The sequence below is a fragment of the Sprattus sprattus genome (assembly GCF_963457725.1).
Source record: "Sprattus sprattus genome assembly, chromosome: 3".
Taxonomy (NCBI): Eukaryota; Metazoa; Chordata; class Actinopteri; order Clupeiformes; family Clupeidae; genus Sprattus; species Sprattus sprattus.
The window spans coordinates 30,157,136-30,176,619 of NC_137922.1; the positions used below are offsets into that span (position 1 = coordinate 30,157,136).

The 19,484-nt window shown below is 39.7% G+C and overlaps 1 protein-coding gene across 1 annotated transcript; it reads left to right on the forward strand.

The window, feature by feature from the left end:
- The first annotated feature begins 8,149 nt into the window (after positions 1-8,149).
- fh (fumarate hydratase) lies at positions 8,150-18,642 on the forward strand. The gene is made up of 10 exons (XM_080835752.1): positions 8,150-8,309; positions 8,833-8,967; positions 9,068-9,178; positions 9,557-9,733; positions 9,821-10,003; positions 11,631-11,796; positions 13,653-13,856; positions 16,712-16,839; positions 18,181-18,334; positions 18,440-18,642. The coding sequence occupies exons 1-10, from the start codon at positions 8,193-8,195 to the stop codon at positions 18,580-18,582; spliced, it is 1,518 nt and encodes a 505-aa protein (XP_080691878.1). The 5' UTR covers positions 8,150-8,192; the 3' UTR covers positions 18,583-18,642.
- Positions 18,643-19,484: the final 842 nt, after the last annotated feature.

Genomic DNA, 19,484 nt, shown 5'->3' on the forward strand with positions numbered 1-19,484 from the left:
AGAACATTAATTTTTTTCTGGCTTAATTTACCTCGGAAAGATTCTTGTAGAAATGTAGTCATCACAATAAAGTAAAAGAAAAAAAAAAGCTGAAATTTCATTGTATTATAGGAAACATGCCAATCTCTATACTACGACTATACTATCCTCCTCCTCCTCCTCCTCTGCTTCCTCCTACTACTACCACTACTACTACAAATAATAATGATAATAATAATAATAATAATAATAATAATAGTAGTAATAATAATATATAGCCTAATTATAATTATAAAAAATATAACCCCTAAAACTAAAAGTTTTGGTTTGCAGTCTCTCATCAATGATTCCCATTAAGAGAGCGGCTTTCTACGTAGAACTGTCCGTAGGTGACAGTGGGCCATGGACCATAAAGGAATTTTAATGCCATAATTCATTTTCAAACAATTGGAGTGCTAGACCATCCTTCGCCTCGACAAGAAAACGCCTTCGACAAGAGAACGTGAGATTGATGTCTTAGATGATTCACGGAGATACATGAAGATTAAAGTCAGGGTAAAACCTAGCCCTACCTTCATGACAGGTAAATCGATGAAAGCTAATATTTGAGGTTTGGTAATCATTCCTGTTAAATGATCTAAGTACCCTTCTGGCGTCGAGCTCCTGTGTAAAATACCTACCTAACGTTATCTCATGTCTGTCCAATTCTTATGTGTCACTTCAGGCGCCAGAGCACTGGTCTTCTCCACCTTGACAGAGCAACTTTGTGAATACGTATGTTGCCTAATATGTTACATCCGTTTACGAGGTGGTGCGTGGATTGTGGCCTACTCCTGTCTCACATAGGCCTATATATAGTCCTAATGTATCATTATTTTTAAACAGAATGAACAGGCGGACAGCAACAGCACAACATCAGACCACAAATCAAAACGTTAGTTTTGAACTTTGTTTGATGTGACTACACTTGGGTTCAACAAGACTGTAACCTACGCGCAGGCTGTTGGCCTATAACTAGAGGAGCGATTTAATGAGCTTCAAAATGTGTATTTGACCTGACGTCGAAAACTGATTGATTGTGTCTTGTGTGTAACAATTATCCTATTTAATCGTCCACTAAGGTTACATCTTCTGCAAAGTCCAGTCATCTTAATTAATGAAGTCGTTTCAATGAAGATAAGGAGCAAGTCAAGGAAATGAGCAACCATTAATCAATAAAGCTACACCAACTGAACCATTATGAAACAATGGCATAGCTACACTCTCCATTAATCAATTCCGAATTTCGATTGAAAACGGAGATTTAACATCCTGACTTACTTTAAAACCGTAGGCTACGGGATTGGGATCTACTATAGGCGTACCGCAGACTGGGTACACTAGCAGGTGACATTTTCTTCCAGGCCTTATCTGTGATCATTTCATATGGATTTAGGAGTTGGCCTTTTTATTTACTTAGGCGTACTTGGTTGCTCATATTCACTTGGTGACCAGAGAGCGTATTAAAAAATATATACAAATAAAGTAATTAGTGAGGTTTATTTCATCCTTTCATCTTTATCGCAGTAAGTAACTTACACTCAGCTCACTGCTGGAAAGTATACGCCTACCACAATGACACAAAAATGGCTAAAATAACCCGTCTATGCAACCCAGCAATAATATTAAAGTCTATTCTGTGAAATAAATAAACTAACTCCCTGATTGTTTTTCGGTCACATCCGGTCATCTGAGTCTGTGTCATCACGACGCTTAGTGGAGCATTACTGCCTTCTTGTGGCAGAATCTGCAGAGAGCTAAAGATCGAAAAATATTCGTGCTAAACAATGACTAATGCAACTGATATGATGATGTTTTTAATGTTTTATGAGTTTGGCTTATTTCACAAGTGTTACATTTTCTAGGATAGTGTCCTAAACCACTTCATATTTGTTATGTAGCACAGCTATTTCAGGAGTCATTTCCTCTAAATCCACAGAGGATAATACTGTACATTTCTACATGACTCTATTATTAAGGTACACACTGAATATGCTTATCAAAATGTTGTTAGCCATCCAAACTTTAATATGCTCAAGAGATGTGTTTAGCTAGGTGTAGAGTTTCATCTGTCTGTACGGATAAATGAGGCTGGATCTCACCAGCATCGCAATTTTGATGCAAGCCACTTGACCAGGCAAGATTGCTTACATGCACCACCCTGTTGAAGAAACGAGACCCTTAAGACATGACCTCACCTACCGCCCCCCGGGTTGGCATTCTCGGTAAAATTTAAGTAATTTTGACTGCCCCGAATCCTCATAGTGTTAAACCTCACCAGTAGCCGAGATACTAATGATTAGGTTAAAATTCATACTCAATACAGATAAATACCATGCGGCGTAATTTCCAATCAAATTTATGATCAGATTATGTTCTGTGTTACTGTCATAGATTTTAAATCATGTCTCATGTATGGCTGTGTAAACATTCACATTAAAAAAAATCTTTTTCAGTATTTCTTTTCATTCCTTTATTTCTAGTATTTCTTCAGATTTTGAATGTACGTGTAGTGGCCTTGTAAAGTGTTTGGACATAAGGCATTGAAATGATTACTGTATTACATCACAAAAAGTCAAAGCTATAAAACAGATTATCAGAATTATAGCAGCAGATTATCAGATTTATAGCAGCAGCCAATTATCAGATTTATAGCGGATTAGCATCAATCAATCACTGGTTATCAGAATGGTCGTCATGTAACAATGGAGGCTTTATTGACAACTGGCCATCATTCTGGAGGAAGCCTGGGCATCTGCAGAGAGATGGCATCCACCTCTCTTGGGTGCTGTTCTCCTCTCTCCTGATCAAACCCATCACTTAACCCAGACTGGTGCTGTTCTCCTGATCTAACACATCACTTAACCCAGACTGGTGCTGTTCTCTCTAGGGATCTAACACATCACTTAACCCAGACTGGTGCTGTTCTCCTCTCCTGATCTAACACATCACTTAACCCAGACTGGTGCTGTTCTCTCTAGGGATCTAACACATCACTTAACCCAGACTGGTGCTGTTCTCCTCTCCTGATCTAACACATCACTTAATCCAGACTGGTGCTGTTCTCTCTAGGGATCTAACACATCACTTAACCCAGACTGGTGCTGCTGTTCTCTCTAGGGATCTAACACAACACTTAACCCAGACTGGTGCTGTTCTCCTCTCCTGTTCTAACCCATCACTTAACCCAGACTGGTTTCTGATAATCCTTCATTAACAGCAAGAGGCGGAATAAGTGTCCTGTACAGTGGCTTGCAAAAATCAAAAGGACATTTTCTGCAGACTGTCAGATGTCTCTTACAGTTTCAGTCAATCACATGACCTTTGAGGGCATGGTTGAATGTGACCACACTGCATTTCTTATCTGTACAGTGTCCAGTTATGGGGACACCAGATTTGACATCTGCAACTGAATACACATAGAGGAATCCATGTTTCAATATAGTAGCTACACATCAATTGGGAATATAACGTGTTTATATCCTTGTGATAGAACATGCTTGAACTACGAATATTTGAAAGAATGGCCAATCATCCGACCCTGCCATCTCAAGCAGGTTTCTTTCCTGATTAAGTGGAGCTGCAGAGGGCACTCTAAACTGCTGGGTAACCATTGGACTAGCCCAGACAAATAGGTTTCTATTTTAACCCAGCCATTGAGTATTTAGGACCAGCCCAAAACTGGGTCAACCTAGTCTATCCAAATGGTGTAACATTGCTTTTTGAACCAAGCCGCTGGAGAAATATAGGATCAACAATGCTGGGTTAACCGAATCCAGACAGATGGGTTTATTTTACCCTGTAACTTATTAAAAGACAATACAGTCTGTACAAACTAAATATTTGCACTTAGTTATGTTGAAAGTCACACCTTTCCAGTCCTACCAGCTTAATTTATATGATAATGTAACATAATATCAATTATCTAGGCTAATATGAAATTACAGGTAGCCTACACAGTCAAAAAATGAGTGGTGTAACTAGACCACCTGTAAATAAAATACAAATAGACGTGCATCAGTCTATATACACTAGCCAGAAATGGCTAGAGAGTACCATAACGAGACTTTAACGTCTTTTTGGGAATTGAGATTTAAAGCTTTTTGACGTGAGATTAATTTATTTGGATGCTAGCATGAGACAGGACCGGACGATGATTTTACACAAATGGCAAAATGGCATGTGAGACAGAGATGACACCAATTAGGTTACAGCCTACGTCAAATTCTTTCATAAATGACATTGGCAGGGATGTTTATGATGAAAACGAGTAAGACAACTTTTCTAACACAGCCAACCATCAAGCAAGCCCAACATCTGGATACCTTTCACTTGAAAGTTTCCAATGTCATGCCGCTGTTTTGCTGGTTAAAGTTTCCAATGTCGATGGAGAAAACAAACTGCATGATGGTAAAAGCCCTGAAAAGAAAATGCAGCTTAATGCAAATGGAGCTTAATGCAAATGGAGAAAAACTCAACTTCAAATCCACTATGACCTCTATAAAGAAAGTCTCTGTGTTGTTAACTAGGAGTTATAGAGAGCTACACAGCTACACTTTCATGAACATCAACAATACCTGCACTCTTTTTTGTAATGGTGACAAGCTTACAAACCACTAATAGATAGTCCCAGCACACTTTCGGCAGAGAAATGCAATGAATTGCTTTTATTTTGTGTAAAACAAATCCAAACTATCAGACTGACCATTAACATCACACAGTGGTGACACACACACTATGTCATCTCCATGACCACCTAGTAATAATGTCACTACTTTGTCATAATTTATTGAATTTATTTTTGAACATAAAGAATTGACCAAAGACCTTGGCATCTAAAAATCATCAACACACTGTATTGATACACTGCTGTATGATTTTCTTTAGGGGTCAAATCAGCAAAGCAACTGGAATTGTTTTTGCTCTCATTATTCTTATCATTGTGCAAATATTGGATGGAAATTTCAACTTGTCTGATACTCAGATTCATATTACATTCAGTATTAAACACCTACAGACCACACTAATCAAATGTATTTCAAGAAATGTTGATACATAAAACGGTTGAATTTATTTCAAGAACTTTGAAGTAGGCTAAATAAGTCACTCTGAATGTCTAATCAGCATCTTATCTAGTATACAGGTGTATGACATCATCATTAATCTGATTTTCACAATGTTCTTGAAATTTTAATTTTTCTACAAATGTGTCGTGTCCATGACAAAGTTATAACAAAACCCTTCACAAACCCCAAGGTGATTTGTTGAACCTCGCTTGCAGTGGCCTACCGGGTTTAACATAAGATAGCAGTGGTGAAGTTGCTAAAAACCCAAGGTCTATTTGCTAATAAGGAAATCAGCAGATTCAAATCAAGCATTCAACATTCAACCTCGGCATGCTCCCATATTCCCAATGTCCGAATCCTACATACCCAATCTCCAGGTCCAATCTCCTTTCTTCAATTTTCAACATGTGTCATATTTTCACATAGCAACTAGAAAATGCATTTCCTGAAGGAAATACCAGTGCATGAAAGCAAAAGTTAAGAAAGGAAGAAGAAAAGAAAGAAGAGTTAAAGAAGGAAAGAAGAAAGGAAAGAAGAGTAAAATAAGGAAAGACGAAAGGAAAGAAGAGCGAAAGAAGGAAAGAAGAGTGGAAGAAGGGAAGAAGAAAAGAAAGAAAAGTTAAAGAAGGGAAGAAGAAGAAAGGAAGAGTGGAAGGAGGAAAGAAGAAAGGAAAGCAGAGTGGAAGAAGGAAATAAGAAAGGAAAGAACGGTGAAGAAAAGAAGAGTGGAAGATGGAAAAAAAGAGTGGATGAAGGAAAGAAGAAAGGAAAGAAGAGTGGAAGAAGGAAAGAACAGTGGGAGAAAGACAGAAGAAAGGATAGAAGAGTGATCAAGAGTGGCTCTGGATAAAAACAGTAAAGAGAGAGTAAAGAGGGAAAATATTGAAAGGACAGAAAATGGAGTGAAGCAGAGAAATGGAGTGTGAGAGAAAGTAGAGTGAAAGGGATAGAAAGATGGAGAGAAAAAAAGTAGAGTATGGAAGGTGTCTCTTCATTTTCCTAGTGAAACAGTTGAATCGAGAGGGACAGAGGGATGAGGAGCCTTGGAAGCTTGACGCAGGTGTCAGTTTTTGCTCTCAAAAATACTGCTTTCATAACATAGTGAAAAACAGGTGCAAGCCAGTTTAATGACCCTATTATGATGTCATAATGGCCCAATGTAAGTCAATGGGAACATTTGTATCAGTTTTTCTTTAATATCTTAAAAAGTATAAAGTTCAGAAAAATGAAAAATACATAGCATATGTGTCCTTTACAAGCCCTACGCAACAAAGTTTGAACGAAGTTTCTACGTTTAAGTGAAAAAGTCGGTAGCCTAAGAAGAAGAAGAAGAAAAAGAAGAAGAAGAAGTATCCTATAAGAAGCACAGGAATAACAATACAGGGCCTTTCATGCACTGTAAATATCTAAACCGCAATTCAATTCAGTGAATATCAGGGGCATTTTTCAAAGAAAGGGCGGCCTTAGCCCTGAGGGGAGTGGCATGTTTGCCCTAGTAGCGTGCAGCAATTTTTTTGGGGGCCCATTTGGGTGGGATGTCCATTCTTTCACATTCTGTACTTACATCATACTAAACTCCTTGGTTACTTGGCAGAGTGAGAAAGCCAGCACAGCAACCACCTCAAGATCCTAGTCGCATTGGATTGTAATTTGAAGGGGGAGAACACATACAAACCAGAACACACGCACATATGTAGCATGTTGTCCATGTCAGATACAATTGTTTCATATTTTTTTTTAAGCCAATAGGGCCTAATGGCAAATGATTTGGGGGGCTGAAGAACATTTCAGGGGGGCTTCAGCTTTCAGATTTCCAAATCTCAATTCTCAAAGGAATGTTTCAGTAGCCTACATACATTCTTCAATAAAGGGTCCTTGAAGTCTGCAATTGCTTGGACCCCGTTCATTGCTGCTTATTTTTAACTGTGTAACTGATTTACAGCATATTGAATGGCTCACTCCCAAATTCACTAAAAACAGCCGCCATAAAGCCACCCCTTATTTTTTTTAACTCAAGTCGCGTGTAAGCGTGTATGTGTTTATTTAACCCGTCTGCCACATGAACTACTGATGTGTTTCTACTGTAGACTATTTGTCACCCCAACCGCGATAAACAATAGCGATTTAATAGCGATACGTCAAAAGCAGCAACCAGTTTTCTTGCTCGCCTGACTTTCAACCTGTGTATACTTACTGGGTTTTGAGACCCTAGTTTAGTTGCGAAAACTATACAGCTATATATTCCACCCGGACAGTTTGTCTCTGGCGATAAATGAATAATTATGTAGAGGGGAGGATTTTGGATATAGCAGGTATAATATATTCTTCTCAAACAGAGAACATTTGCATGTGCCAATCACAAACCATCACTTTATCTAGCTTGCAAAACTATTTGACCATTCCCTTTGTTGAAAGAGTGGCACATTATTCCTATACAGCAGGGGTTTTCAACAGGGGGTCCTTGGCCCCTTGGTGGTCCGCGACGGCATTGCAGGGGGTCCGCGACATGAGCCTTTGTTGACCATTGAATTTTTTGTTTTTATGAATTTGCTTTGATAGTTCAACACATTTCCAGATTACTCTTGAATATAGTGAAAATATTGTGTTATAGGTAGAATATCTGTGCAGGGGTTGCGGCCGTGGCGGCGGCGGTAACGAAGACCACGCGTGTGCAGGCACATCAGTGGGCCACAAATTACTTTCTAGTCAGAATGGTGGTCCCCGGGACAAAACCAGTTGAAAACCCCTGCTATACAGTATTTCTGTACTGGCAATGCATCTGGAGCAACCCTGTGCAGTTGATAATGCAATAAATCTATCTTGGATATCCTCAAACTTAACACGCACACGCATTCACACACATTTCAAACCATTTATTTTCTGCAATTTCACGGAAAGTCATTACTTTCTGTTTTCTATAGGTTTCTTTTTGAGATCAGTGGTCTTAGGATATGCAAGTGTTGTGGTGTTACCGTGATCTTCTCCCCCACACGTGTTTTGGAGGATACGGTTTCAGAGAGACCGTTCCACCCCCTCACAGAGCCATTCTGTTGGTGTTCTTTGGTTCCGCCCTTCTGACACTGCTTTCTTGTTTGCTGTGCTAGCGCCATGTATCGCTCAGTGAGGAACCTCCAGCGATTTAACAACGTCCTGCCTTTGCAGAACGGCGTTGCTGTCAAACACTGCGGCCCAGCGGTTGGGGTGATAAATATCTATTTAAGAATGGTAAGATTTATTTGTGCGTTGACAAATACCGTTAACGTTAGCGTATGCAATCGTGTAATGACCTTTCCATACAATGTTTAGCTACCTTATCTAGCTAGCCAACGACAATACTGTCTCAAGTCAGTGTTAATGTACAGTAGTCAGCGGGGCTAGCTATCTCTCTACTGGATTTCGAACTATATCGCCCCCTGATTATGATAATTTTCAGTATATGTGTTGCATATCATTTAAGGTACTTAGAACGATGTCTCTAGCGATAGGTAAAATCGGTTGAACCTTCTAAAAACAGCTGTGGGGCAAGGTCAAAACAGACCTGGTTTTAGCTAACGTTAGCCACCAAGAATACATTGCCATGATTATGGTAACAGAACTAGCCAACGTAATATCATTTAGACTTGATGCATTGCTACTCATATTATTGACAACGTTTATTTAGATGTAAAGGTAGGTGAAGTTCAGTTGTTAAGTTGTGCATCAACGTCGATATGTGTCTTGTTTGAAAATCATCATTGATTTTGCCCAGGCAAGTTCGGAATCCTACAGAATTGAACGTGACACGTTTGGAGAGCTGAAAGTACCAAGTGACAAGTACTATGGTGCACAGACGGTCAGATCTACCATGAATTTCAAAATCGGTGGTGTAACGGAGAGAATGCCTGTAAGTCTTGGTTGCTTTCAAATAAAACATGTCCCTTATAATAAAATGAATGTTATAACAAACGGTTGCCCATGTAAACGCCCATGTATTTCGTTTTTAGATTCAAGTTATTAGAGCCTTTGGGATTCTGAAGAGAGCTGCCGCAGAGGTTAACACAGACTATGGTTTGGATCCGAAGATTGCTGAAGCAATTGTTAAAGCAGCTGATGAGGTACTGAAAGATAAGTTACATGACACTCTTAAAGATGCCGTCTTTGACCCCGGTAAAAGGTTACTGATATTTGAGCTCTGCAGCCAGTTAAATTACAACCATTCCTCTCCGTCCTCCCGAAGCAACGGGTTGGTTGGTGTAGTCTATGGCTTGGTCCAAGACACCTTTGTTTGTTTTCCATTTAAAGTCAGGACTGTATAGGAGCACCAGAGTTTTATTTGAGAGCTGACAAAGAACAGACAACTAGATGACTATGAGGAGGAATTTGCCAAACTGTCTAGCCAGCCCTGACTGTCAGTAATGGGGAAGGGGAGCAGGGCTGTTGTGTCCTTGCTGAATACTGTATTATTATGTAATGATGGAATTTTTGCTGTTTAGGTAACTGCTGGAAAACTGGATGACCACTTCCCTCTAGTGGTGTGGCAGACAGGATCAGGTACTCAAACTAACATGAACGTCAATGAGGTGATCAGCAACAGAGCCATCGAGATTCTTGGAGGAAAGCTTGGCAGTAAGGATCCTGTCCACCCCAATGACCATGTCAACAAAAGCCAGGTATGGTTTTCAACTGATAAGTTCTATGTCTGAGTAAATCATGCAAACCAGAGTTCAGTGAAGAGAGAATATTTATATGATTTCCAGAGCTCCAATGATACATTTCCCACGGCCATGCACATTGCTGCAGCTAAGGAGGTTCATGAGGTTCTCATCCCTGGGCTTCAAACGCTTCATGATGCCCTGGCTGCCAAGGCCTTAGCGTTCAAAGACATCATCAAGATTGGACGCACACACACACAGGATGCTGTTCCTCTCTCCCTTGGACAGGTACAGACCACCCTAATCTCATACCATTATATGTCTACTTTTTGCCTTGAAATAAGACGATTCCACTCCTCTTGGCTAACCTAAGAACCTTACTCAGCTGTATTATTCTAGTTACAAACTAAATGGAAATGTTCACAAAACAATTATGTATTATGTGAATTTAAATATGTCTAATCAAATACAAACAAAGTATTCAGTGTGCATTGCTAATGCTATGCTGTGGTGGTACAGTCATGGTATAGGACTTTGTTGTTGTTATCTAATTTAGAGGATACATTATTTATTTTGGCTAACAGAATGGAGGGAGCCAGGTTTAACAGTGGTTTGGTGTCTTATAAGAGTTATGTTGTTCACCTGAGGACGTCAATGGAAGGAAGGAGCAGAAATCATTTGATGGAGCTCAAAACTTTGCAGAATTTGCTTTGTGAAATTTGTATTTTATTTGATGCCAACATGTTCAGTAGACCTTAAAGATACATCAAGTTTGAACTGGGCCATTTTCAGCAAAGGAGCTTTTGTAATTGGAGCTAATTGGGAAGAGCCTGTCTTCAATAAGTGTCACATGGCGATAGTTATTCAGGAGGTAGAGGAGTCGTTTAGTAATCAGAAGGTTGGAGTTTGATCGCGACTCCGCCTCACCAAGTGTCGAAGTGTCCTTGAGCAAAACACTGAACCCCTAACTGCTCCCGATGTGCAGTTTGGCAACTTAGATAGTAGCCTCTGCCATTGGTGGGTGAACGGGTAGTTGTCTGAGGCATCAATGTGTAAAGCGCTTTGAGTGCACTCTGAGGAGAGAAGCGCTATAGAAATGAAGTCCATTCACCATTTCAATTTTGGAACTAGTTTCAGCAATGTGACTTAGTCAGAAATGTACCAAATTCACATCAAGGCTGTGTAAAAGCTAACAAAATAATGAATAGGAAGCTATTGTGAAGAATCCAAAGTAACTTTAAAAACATTTTTTATACCTTTGCTTGCTTTACAATGTTTGATTAACAATTGTTTTCTGTTTGTTACATAGCTGACCTTTAAGATAGAGGTATCTGATGGTTTGGTAGCTTAGTAACTGATCTATAACCAGCTCATTTGAAATGAACTGAAGATAATGGGAGCTTTCATATGACATATTTGGATTATAGCTAGAATGGAAAACCCACGGCATTTCAAATCTTAGCTATACTTAATATCCAAAGCTAACAGGCTATTTAGCCTCCCCTGCCCAACAGTTGTGCATTTAGACCACGATGAATCAGGATGTTCTGTTGTCTTCCTGCATGACCTGCATAACAAAGAACGTTGTATGGTGACCCTCTTAGCTTTGTCATTGTCTTAATTGTTGGCATTAAATGCACAATATCCAGTCTTCTCAAGTCAGTTTTACCATCCAGATTTAAAATTTCAGTTGTCCCCTTTTTTTCCTTAAAGCATCAGCTGTAGTAATTAAAGGCTCTTGTAGGCATCCCTAGCTGGCCTTGGCAATGGCAATCTTAGTCAAATGAATCATGTGTTATTTATTAAATCAACAACTGAATAGATTAATTTGGTCAGTTTTTCTAGATGTCTTTTACCTGACCACTGATAATGTGGTGGAAAAATACAAATCCATGTTTCTTTTCTCTGTCATAAGGAGTTTAGTGCTTATGTTCAGCAAGTGAAATACAGCATACTGCGGGTCAAGGCAGCCATGCCCAGAGTGTATGAGTTGGCAGCTGGAGGGACAGCAGTTGGCACTGGCCTAAACACCCGGATCGGATTCGCTGAGAAGGTGGCAGAAAAAGTATCAGCCCTTACAGGTGAGAGGGGAGTATTGTGACACGGTTGGGATAGTGTATTGAAATGGTAACAAAGACACGTCACAGGACAATATGGCTGCTCATTAGTTGTATATTAACTGAATTTACAGATTGCAATTGTTTTGATGTGTTAATGGGGTCTGGATTATATAATTATGCTTCAATCTGATACTTTTATACTCTTGACAGAAATCAGAGTCTTTGAGTACATGACTGCACTAGGGAATCATAATTGTTTGTGAGATAATTAGGCTCAACCGAACGGTAATACTTTGTGGTATATGTTGGAATTCTACTACATGTGGTGGTATTATTTCTGTCTGGTCTTTAAAACCAGTCTGAGCTGGTTGATTTGTTTGGTACGTGATGACTTTGTGTTGTATGTTGCAGCTAGAGCTGCAACGATTATTCGACGAAGTCGACGACGTCGATTGTGAAAAATGGTCGACGCGGATTTGTATCGTCGACGCGTCATATAATATTAAAAAAAAAATTATTTTTTTGCAGACGCTAACAAAGCTACCGGTACTTTACATATGGAATTGCATATAGGAAGTGCGAAATAGCTGCGAAAACCGAATTATTCTGAGATGGCTCATGTAACCATGGAAATAATAAACAAAGCTTGGTTTAGGAGCTGCTGCATATCAGATATGGCTAACAGAAAAGTTGTCATTTTTCTCAATGATGGTCAATTATTAGTAGTTTAAGAAGTACTACTTAAGTATTTCAAAGAGAATGGGCTGTGGGAGCATAAGAACAGTAAGCGTCTAGCAGCAATTATCATAGACATATATCTATAACTTATTGTAAGGTTAACTCTTACATGTTTGAAAACAGAACGTCTCATGGAGGATGCTTGCTAACGCTATTTCTGTTATGTTAAGTGCAATGTGGTAAATCAGTGAATTATCAGAGTAGCCTGTATTTTCGTTTGTTCTGAATAGTTAACCTCCTCCACTTAGCAATCTTCAAACAAAAGATTGTGGATTTTTTTTTCATATGTTGAATTTGAATGTCACCTGCAGCTCAGTTATTTTGCACTTGCAGAGGCTTGATTGCTATTTTGAGTTCCTTTTAAAACTTTATTTACACTTTCTCTTTACTTTTAAAACTTTATTTGGACTTTCTCTTTACTTTTAAAAGCATATTATAGCATATATTTATTATGATGATTACATTTGTATTAACTTGTTACTCAAATACATTTGAAATTCAAATTCCAACATTTTTAATCATTTTTTAAATTTATGGAAATAATCGTTAGATTAGTCGATTAATCGAAAAAAGGTCGATAGATTAATCGATTACCAAAATAATCGTTAGTTGCAGCCCTAGTTGCAGCACAGTCCAGTACCAACAGCCTGTGACTCAGCCATTAATGAAGCGCTGCTCTCCAGCAGTTGCTTTAGAAGAACTTTGAAACTAGAAATAATAATAATAACTGTTAGAAATAGTTTTTCATTTCCCATTGCCACACTGCTGCTAGTATTCTTTTTACACTACACAATATTGGCTTTTGTTTCATTGTGTGGATCACCTTATCTTTCACTACTAACATTAAATGCATTTAATAATTTGATTAATTGAATTCATAATTTATTTTATGTAATTCAAATGTGTTCAAATTCATTGTCCATTCTAATGTTTGTGATAAACATGTAGCCCAAAACATGTAGCCCAATATATTTAGAGGGTAGTATTCAGTGTTTACATGATGAATACAAGACTGCATTATAAGGCTAATGACATGAACAGATACAGTAGAATATTTCTGTCAAAATATCTGAATGAAAACAGCAAATTAACCCGTGCTCCAACTAAGGAGTATCTCTGGTGTATCTCTAAACGCTCAGGTCTGCCATTCGTGACGGCGGAAAACAAATTTGAAGCTCTGGCTGCCCACGATGCCCTGGTGGAGTTAAGTGGAGCACTGAACACTGTGGCTGTCAGCATGATGAAGATCGCCAATGACATCCGCTTCCTGGGATCAGGTCCACGCTCTGGCCTGGGGGAACTTATCCTGCCGGAGAACGAGCCAGGCAGCAGCATCATGCCTGGTAAGGGTCCATTTACTGACTACATTGTCTGACTACGCCTCATCTGAAATGCACTTTGAGCTGCCCATTCATTACACTGTAGGAGCTAGGGCAACAGGGATATGGAGAGAGTCGGAATAAGGAAAGCAGGTAGTAGAAAGCAAAATGACTGGCATGTGAGAGGATATGTTTTAATAAACATTTCTGAAAGTCTGGAAGTTCTTCACAGAAAACAGCTTGATTTTGTATCTACCAATTATTGAGCAGTATAGAGTGGTTTAGTGGTGTCATTTCACAAATGCCCTCGAAAAAGTACAGGTGAAGGAAGCCTAACGTAGCGTACACACTGGGGTGAATTTTCGTAGGCGTATTTCGCCTAGGGGGTCGTGGTCAGCAAAATCAGTTTGGCTGTCATGAGTGTCAAGTTGCAAGTTCGGCTGCATTGCAGCGCTAATAGCATTTTAGCAGCTAGCTTCTACATTCATCTTCAATCAAAGCGTTAGCAGCAAGCTAACATAACGGTTAAGAGCTTAATTTAAGACCTACAATATTCTGTTTGCCCTGACAGTGTTCGTATAGTATGTAAACAACAAACCGAGTCGATGTAGACATATAAAAGTCGTGTTAACACCTTTATTCAGCTTTATTCACATCAAATATTTTCCAATAACAGACTCCGAGGCTCCGCCATTTTCTTTGGATTTTTTTGATTACAACCGCCCTTCTGCACATCGCCGAGCTCCAATTCTGACACACGCCGAGCTGATTGGTTACCGCCTGGTACACATTTGCATAAAGTTAAAGGTTTGTCAACTTTTAAAGTCAGGTGGCGGCGAATCTGGGCTCAACAGGCGATCACCGTCTCCATTCATTCCCAATAGGGGCGGGACGAATTTTGTCTGTGTGTGAACGAGGCGTAAAGGTTCAAATAAAGGATGTCAATATACATGGCAAGATTATGCAACCTACAGTTTATTTTTTTTAAGTGTAGGTTCAGTTTAAGCTTAAGTAGATTGAAAATCACTGGAATAAAAACGATGGACTTGGTTTTTCTTGCTTACAGTGCTCACCAGCTCAGAAAGAGTCCATGTGGATGCATTCCATTTTATCAGTGTTATTATAGGCATAAGCAGTTTGATATGAAAGGAGAGAGAGAGAGAGAGAGAAAGGGAGGAGATATGTTTAGTAATGCTGGCATTTAGCATTTTGTTTGGTATTGTACATATGGAGATATTAGTCGTAAGCTTTAGGGTTGCAGGGTACACAGCAGTGCCCAATTGGCTGGTGACAGTCGCAACACGCGCCGTATGCTGTACTCGGGATCCGTAAAGGCCCTCCTTCACGGTACAACATACGCCGTCTGTAGCCCAGTTTTGTTGATTAGGGGGGTATTGCATGAAATATACCACATGAAGGTTTATACATGAAGTATACCACATGAAGGTTTATTTAAGCAATAAGGTTCGAGAGGCAGTACGGTATCGTCAATAATGTACTTGTTCGAGGGAGTTGTTAGGCCCGACGCGCAGCGGCAAACCCTCGAACAAGTACATTATTGACGATGCCGTACTGACTCGAGTACCTTATTGCTTTTATAACACGGTTGCCAGCGACTTTATAAATATTAAGTAAAATTAAATTATAAACACTAAGCTGCCTTTCAGCACAAAAAAGTTCTAGTCACCAAACCTTGTGTATCTCATTTCAGTAGCCAAGAGAAAATAGTCCCCCTTTGTGTGGCTGTTGCTATGCAACAGACAAATAGCATTGCGAACTTCACGTCTGTAAGCCTAGCACCAAAGCTACGTGTGTTTCAATGGGGTTTTGGTCTAAGCGTTTGTTGTCACCTACAAATAATATTCGAGACTTTCAGTAAAGACTTACAATACTCTGCAGCATTCGTGTAGCACAGAAACAACTAACCGAGTGAATTTAGACATATAAAAAGTTGTGTAGATAGCTTAATTCACATGAAACATTCCCCACTACATTAGCCACAACACGCCGCCATCTTTGTTAGATATTTTCTTTTGAGTGCGCACTGATTTGGAACGCTCAGGTAGATGAAAACAGGTCGTACAGTTACTATACCGTTGAATATAGCACACCCCGGAACTCACTCTCAGAAAGGTGGATTCCATCTACCCGTGTCATAATTACATCTACCCGTGTTATAAACATGAAATATACCACATGATTACATGAAATATACCACATGAAGGTTTATACATGAAATATACCACATGAAGGTTAATACATGAAATATACCACATGAATAGTGGATACAAATGGTTAGTGTCAGCATTCAAAGCATTGGATGTAGAACAGCTTTGTGGGTGTAAAGTGTGCTCATAAGGTTACTATTAGAAGGATAAGCAGAGCAATGAAGCGGAACACTATTTTAATGATGGGATTTAAGGTCCAGATTATGAAACATACAAAGCTTAAAAAATAAAAAACAGCTGCATACACAGACTGTAATGTAATTCCGGGTTGCAACCCAGGTCCAATCTGATGGGCCACGACCTGGGTATATACGTTGTCGACTGGCTAAACATCGGTTACACCTTGGTCAGATAACCTGGTCTGCTACCATTCTGAGCTCTGTGGAATGTTTGGGCAAACCCTGATTTGTGACGATACAAACACGTGCATTTGTTGACAAGAATTTTGAACCTGCTAACAGCCAAGTCCAAATCCTTCAGTTTGTTAACAAATGCATGTGCAGGTGTCCATTAATAACACCCAGAATCTGTAGGTTCACCAAACCATGAAACATATTCCTCTCTACATAATGGGGCTTTAAATTGCTGATCAGTAAAGAAATAATTTGTCATGATGTTTAATTTCTTCATCATTCTGGTTCTCTCCTCCAGGTAAAGTGAACCCTACTCAGTGTGAAGCCATGACTATGGTGGCAGCGCAGGTGATGGGGAACCATGTGGCTGTCACTATTGGAGGCAGCAATGGACACTTTGAACTCAATGTCTTCAAACCAATGATGGTAAATATGAAGTCATATTAGTATTAGTATGGCACTACCAGAGGATTTACACGGTTTGTGTTTCTCAGGTGCAAAGCAGTGCTACCACTTCAGACTATCCCTGAATGTAAACAATTATAATAATAATACATGTTATTTAAAAGTGCCTTTCATGACACTCAAGGTTGCTTCACATTATACAACAAACAATGATAATATTTAAAAAAATATATATATTAATTTGTGAGTGTGCCATTGACAGGAATTGTGGAATGGAATGTGTCACTTGTTTGGTCCAAGTCCATCAGACATCAATATGCATCTTATACAAATATTGAAACTATTAAATGACCAATCCCCTGTAGGGGGGATTCAGGGGCATATCCTACCAGAGGAAGTTTTTCTTAATTCTGCCAACTAAATTTTCCCACAGTTTGACCGACACAAAAAGCCATAAGCAGTGTTATCAAGATATCGCAGTGTATTTTACATTGCAACTTGCATGATGCAATCAAAACTGTCAAACCATCCTTCTAAAAAACTGATATTCAGGAAAACTTGTGAATTTGATATACTCTATGTAAGGGATAATGTATAGAACGCAGGTCATTGTCGGGAAAATAAGCCCCGACAGGGCGAACAGCAAGCGGAGGGAGGGGTGTTGCTTCACCCTGAAGGGGCTTATTTTCCCGACAATGACCGGCGTTCTATACATTATCCCGCTTATTATACGGCTACTTGCCAACACGAAAAAATAACTTCACACAGTGTGTTTTTTTTACAATGTATTTGTTACCATTAGTGTTTAAAAGCAGAGAAAGCAGAGAAATAGTTTGTCAAAGACGTTGAACTTCAAACATTTAACAAACATTTAACAGAACACAGCTGCTCAACCGTCCGCTGAAACTCCATTGATAAGTTACCGGACTACTTGCGGAGTGCTACGAAAGACGTGAATCAGTGGCAAAAAGGCCACTTTCCTTGACAGCGGTCATTATTGCATAGCAACGGTCCGCTATCGGTTAATAACGGACCGCAGAACGTTGGCAAGCCCCATTCAAGTGAAGTGAGCATTAAGAAGAGCCGTGTAATAAGGCTACGTAACAGTAGCTGCCATTAATCTTGAGTAAGGAGACTTAATGGCAGGTATGAAGACTTGTTTAGGCATTGTGTGACTTATTAAGAAAGAGAAAAGTTTACATTCTTGAAAATGCCACATGAAGGTTTAGTTCTGCAAAACACATCCTTGGCAGACAAGGCCTGTTGTTACCTTATTAGTTTGATGATTTTGATAAGGTGTGGTCTTTGTCTCAGCTTGAGACAAAGTGTCATTAATCTTTTTCACTGTTTTCCCCCTCCTAGATCAAAAATATGCTCAACTCTGCCAGGCTTCTGGGAGACGCGTCTGTCTCTTTCACAAACAACTGTGTGGTGGGCATTGAACCAAACACGGAGCGGATCAATAAGCTGATGAATGAATCCTTGATGCTCGTGACTGCACTTAACCCTCACATCGGTATGTTGCCCCTTCAGAGAGAGCAGTGTTGTATTAAACTTAACCTTCCATATGTCCCTTAATGTCACTGGAGATATAATGTGTGGGCATGCACTCTGTCCACAGGTTACGACAAAGCTGCCAAAATTGCCAAGACAGCTCACAAAGAGGGCTCAACTCTCAAGGCCACGGCGGTCGCGCTGGGCTACCTGACGGAGGAGGAGTTTGACAAGTGGGTGGTGCCCAGTGAGATGCTGGGGCCTAAGTGAAGATGGAGCAAAGAGCACAACAGAGAGGATATATCTGTAAAATAAAGATGTTTTTGTTTACATTGTGATCATTTTACAGTTTTTTCTTTGAGGAAGCCGGAATATGCTAGGTTGAAACATTTTGAATGGAAAAGCATGTCGTATGGCCCAAGGTGAAATCCCCATCCTCTCTCTCCACATCAGCCTAAGCTTCAAATCAAAATGTTGTAGTAGCAGTTCAGGAACGAAAATATTTGATCAGCCTAATCAAGTGCCGCAAGGAAGGACTCGAGTGAAAGAAAGTGCAGACTTTTCAGTCCATGTAGGAATTCTTAATCTAAGCCACTAGGGCAGGGGTGTCAAACTCAAATACACAGAGGGCCAAAATAAAAAAAATGGGTGTAAGTCGAGGGCCGGACAGTGGGGCAAGAGCTCCCTAAATTGACGTATGCTACCAACGCGGGGACAGTGCATTGTGGGACTTGCAGTAATTGTGGTGCATTCGACATACCAGCGGCCACGGCAGACAAGCTCTGATAGGTAAAAAAATGGATACTTTATTAATCCTGAGGTAAAATTAGGCAGACCAAATAAAATGTCATCGTTGCTTATTCAAATCAATGGAACTTTTTGCAACATGCTGAGGAGCTGGCGGGCCAGATTAAATGGCTTGTCGGGCCTGATCAGGCCCGCGGGCCTTGAGTTTGACACATGTACACTAGGGTGTAGTATTTTAGGGTAGAAGATCTGCATTCACATTCAAGTAAAATTTTATCCAGATTTACACCAAAGCATTAATAGCATGTCATGAGAACAACATAATATCGCACCTCGTTTGAGCAGGATTTGTTCATGGAGAATTGTTCGTAGATTGAGTGGTTCTTGACCTCCTACTAAGAATCAGTTTCCTGTGGGGCTGGAAG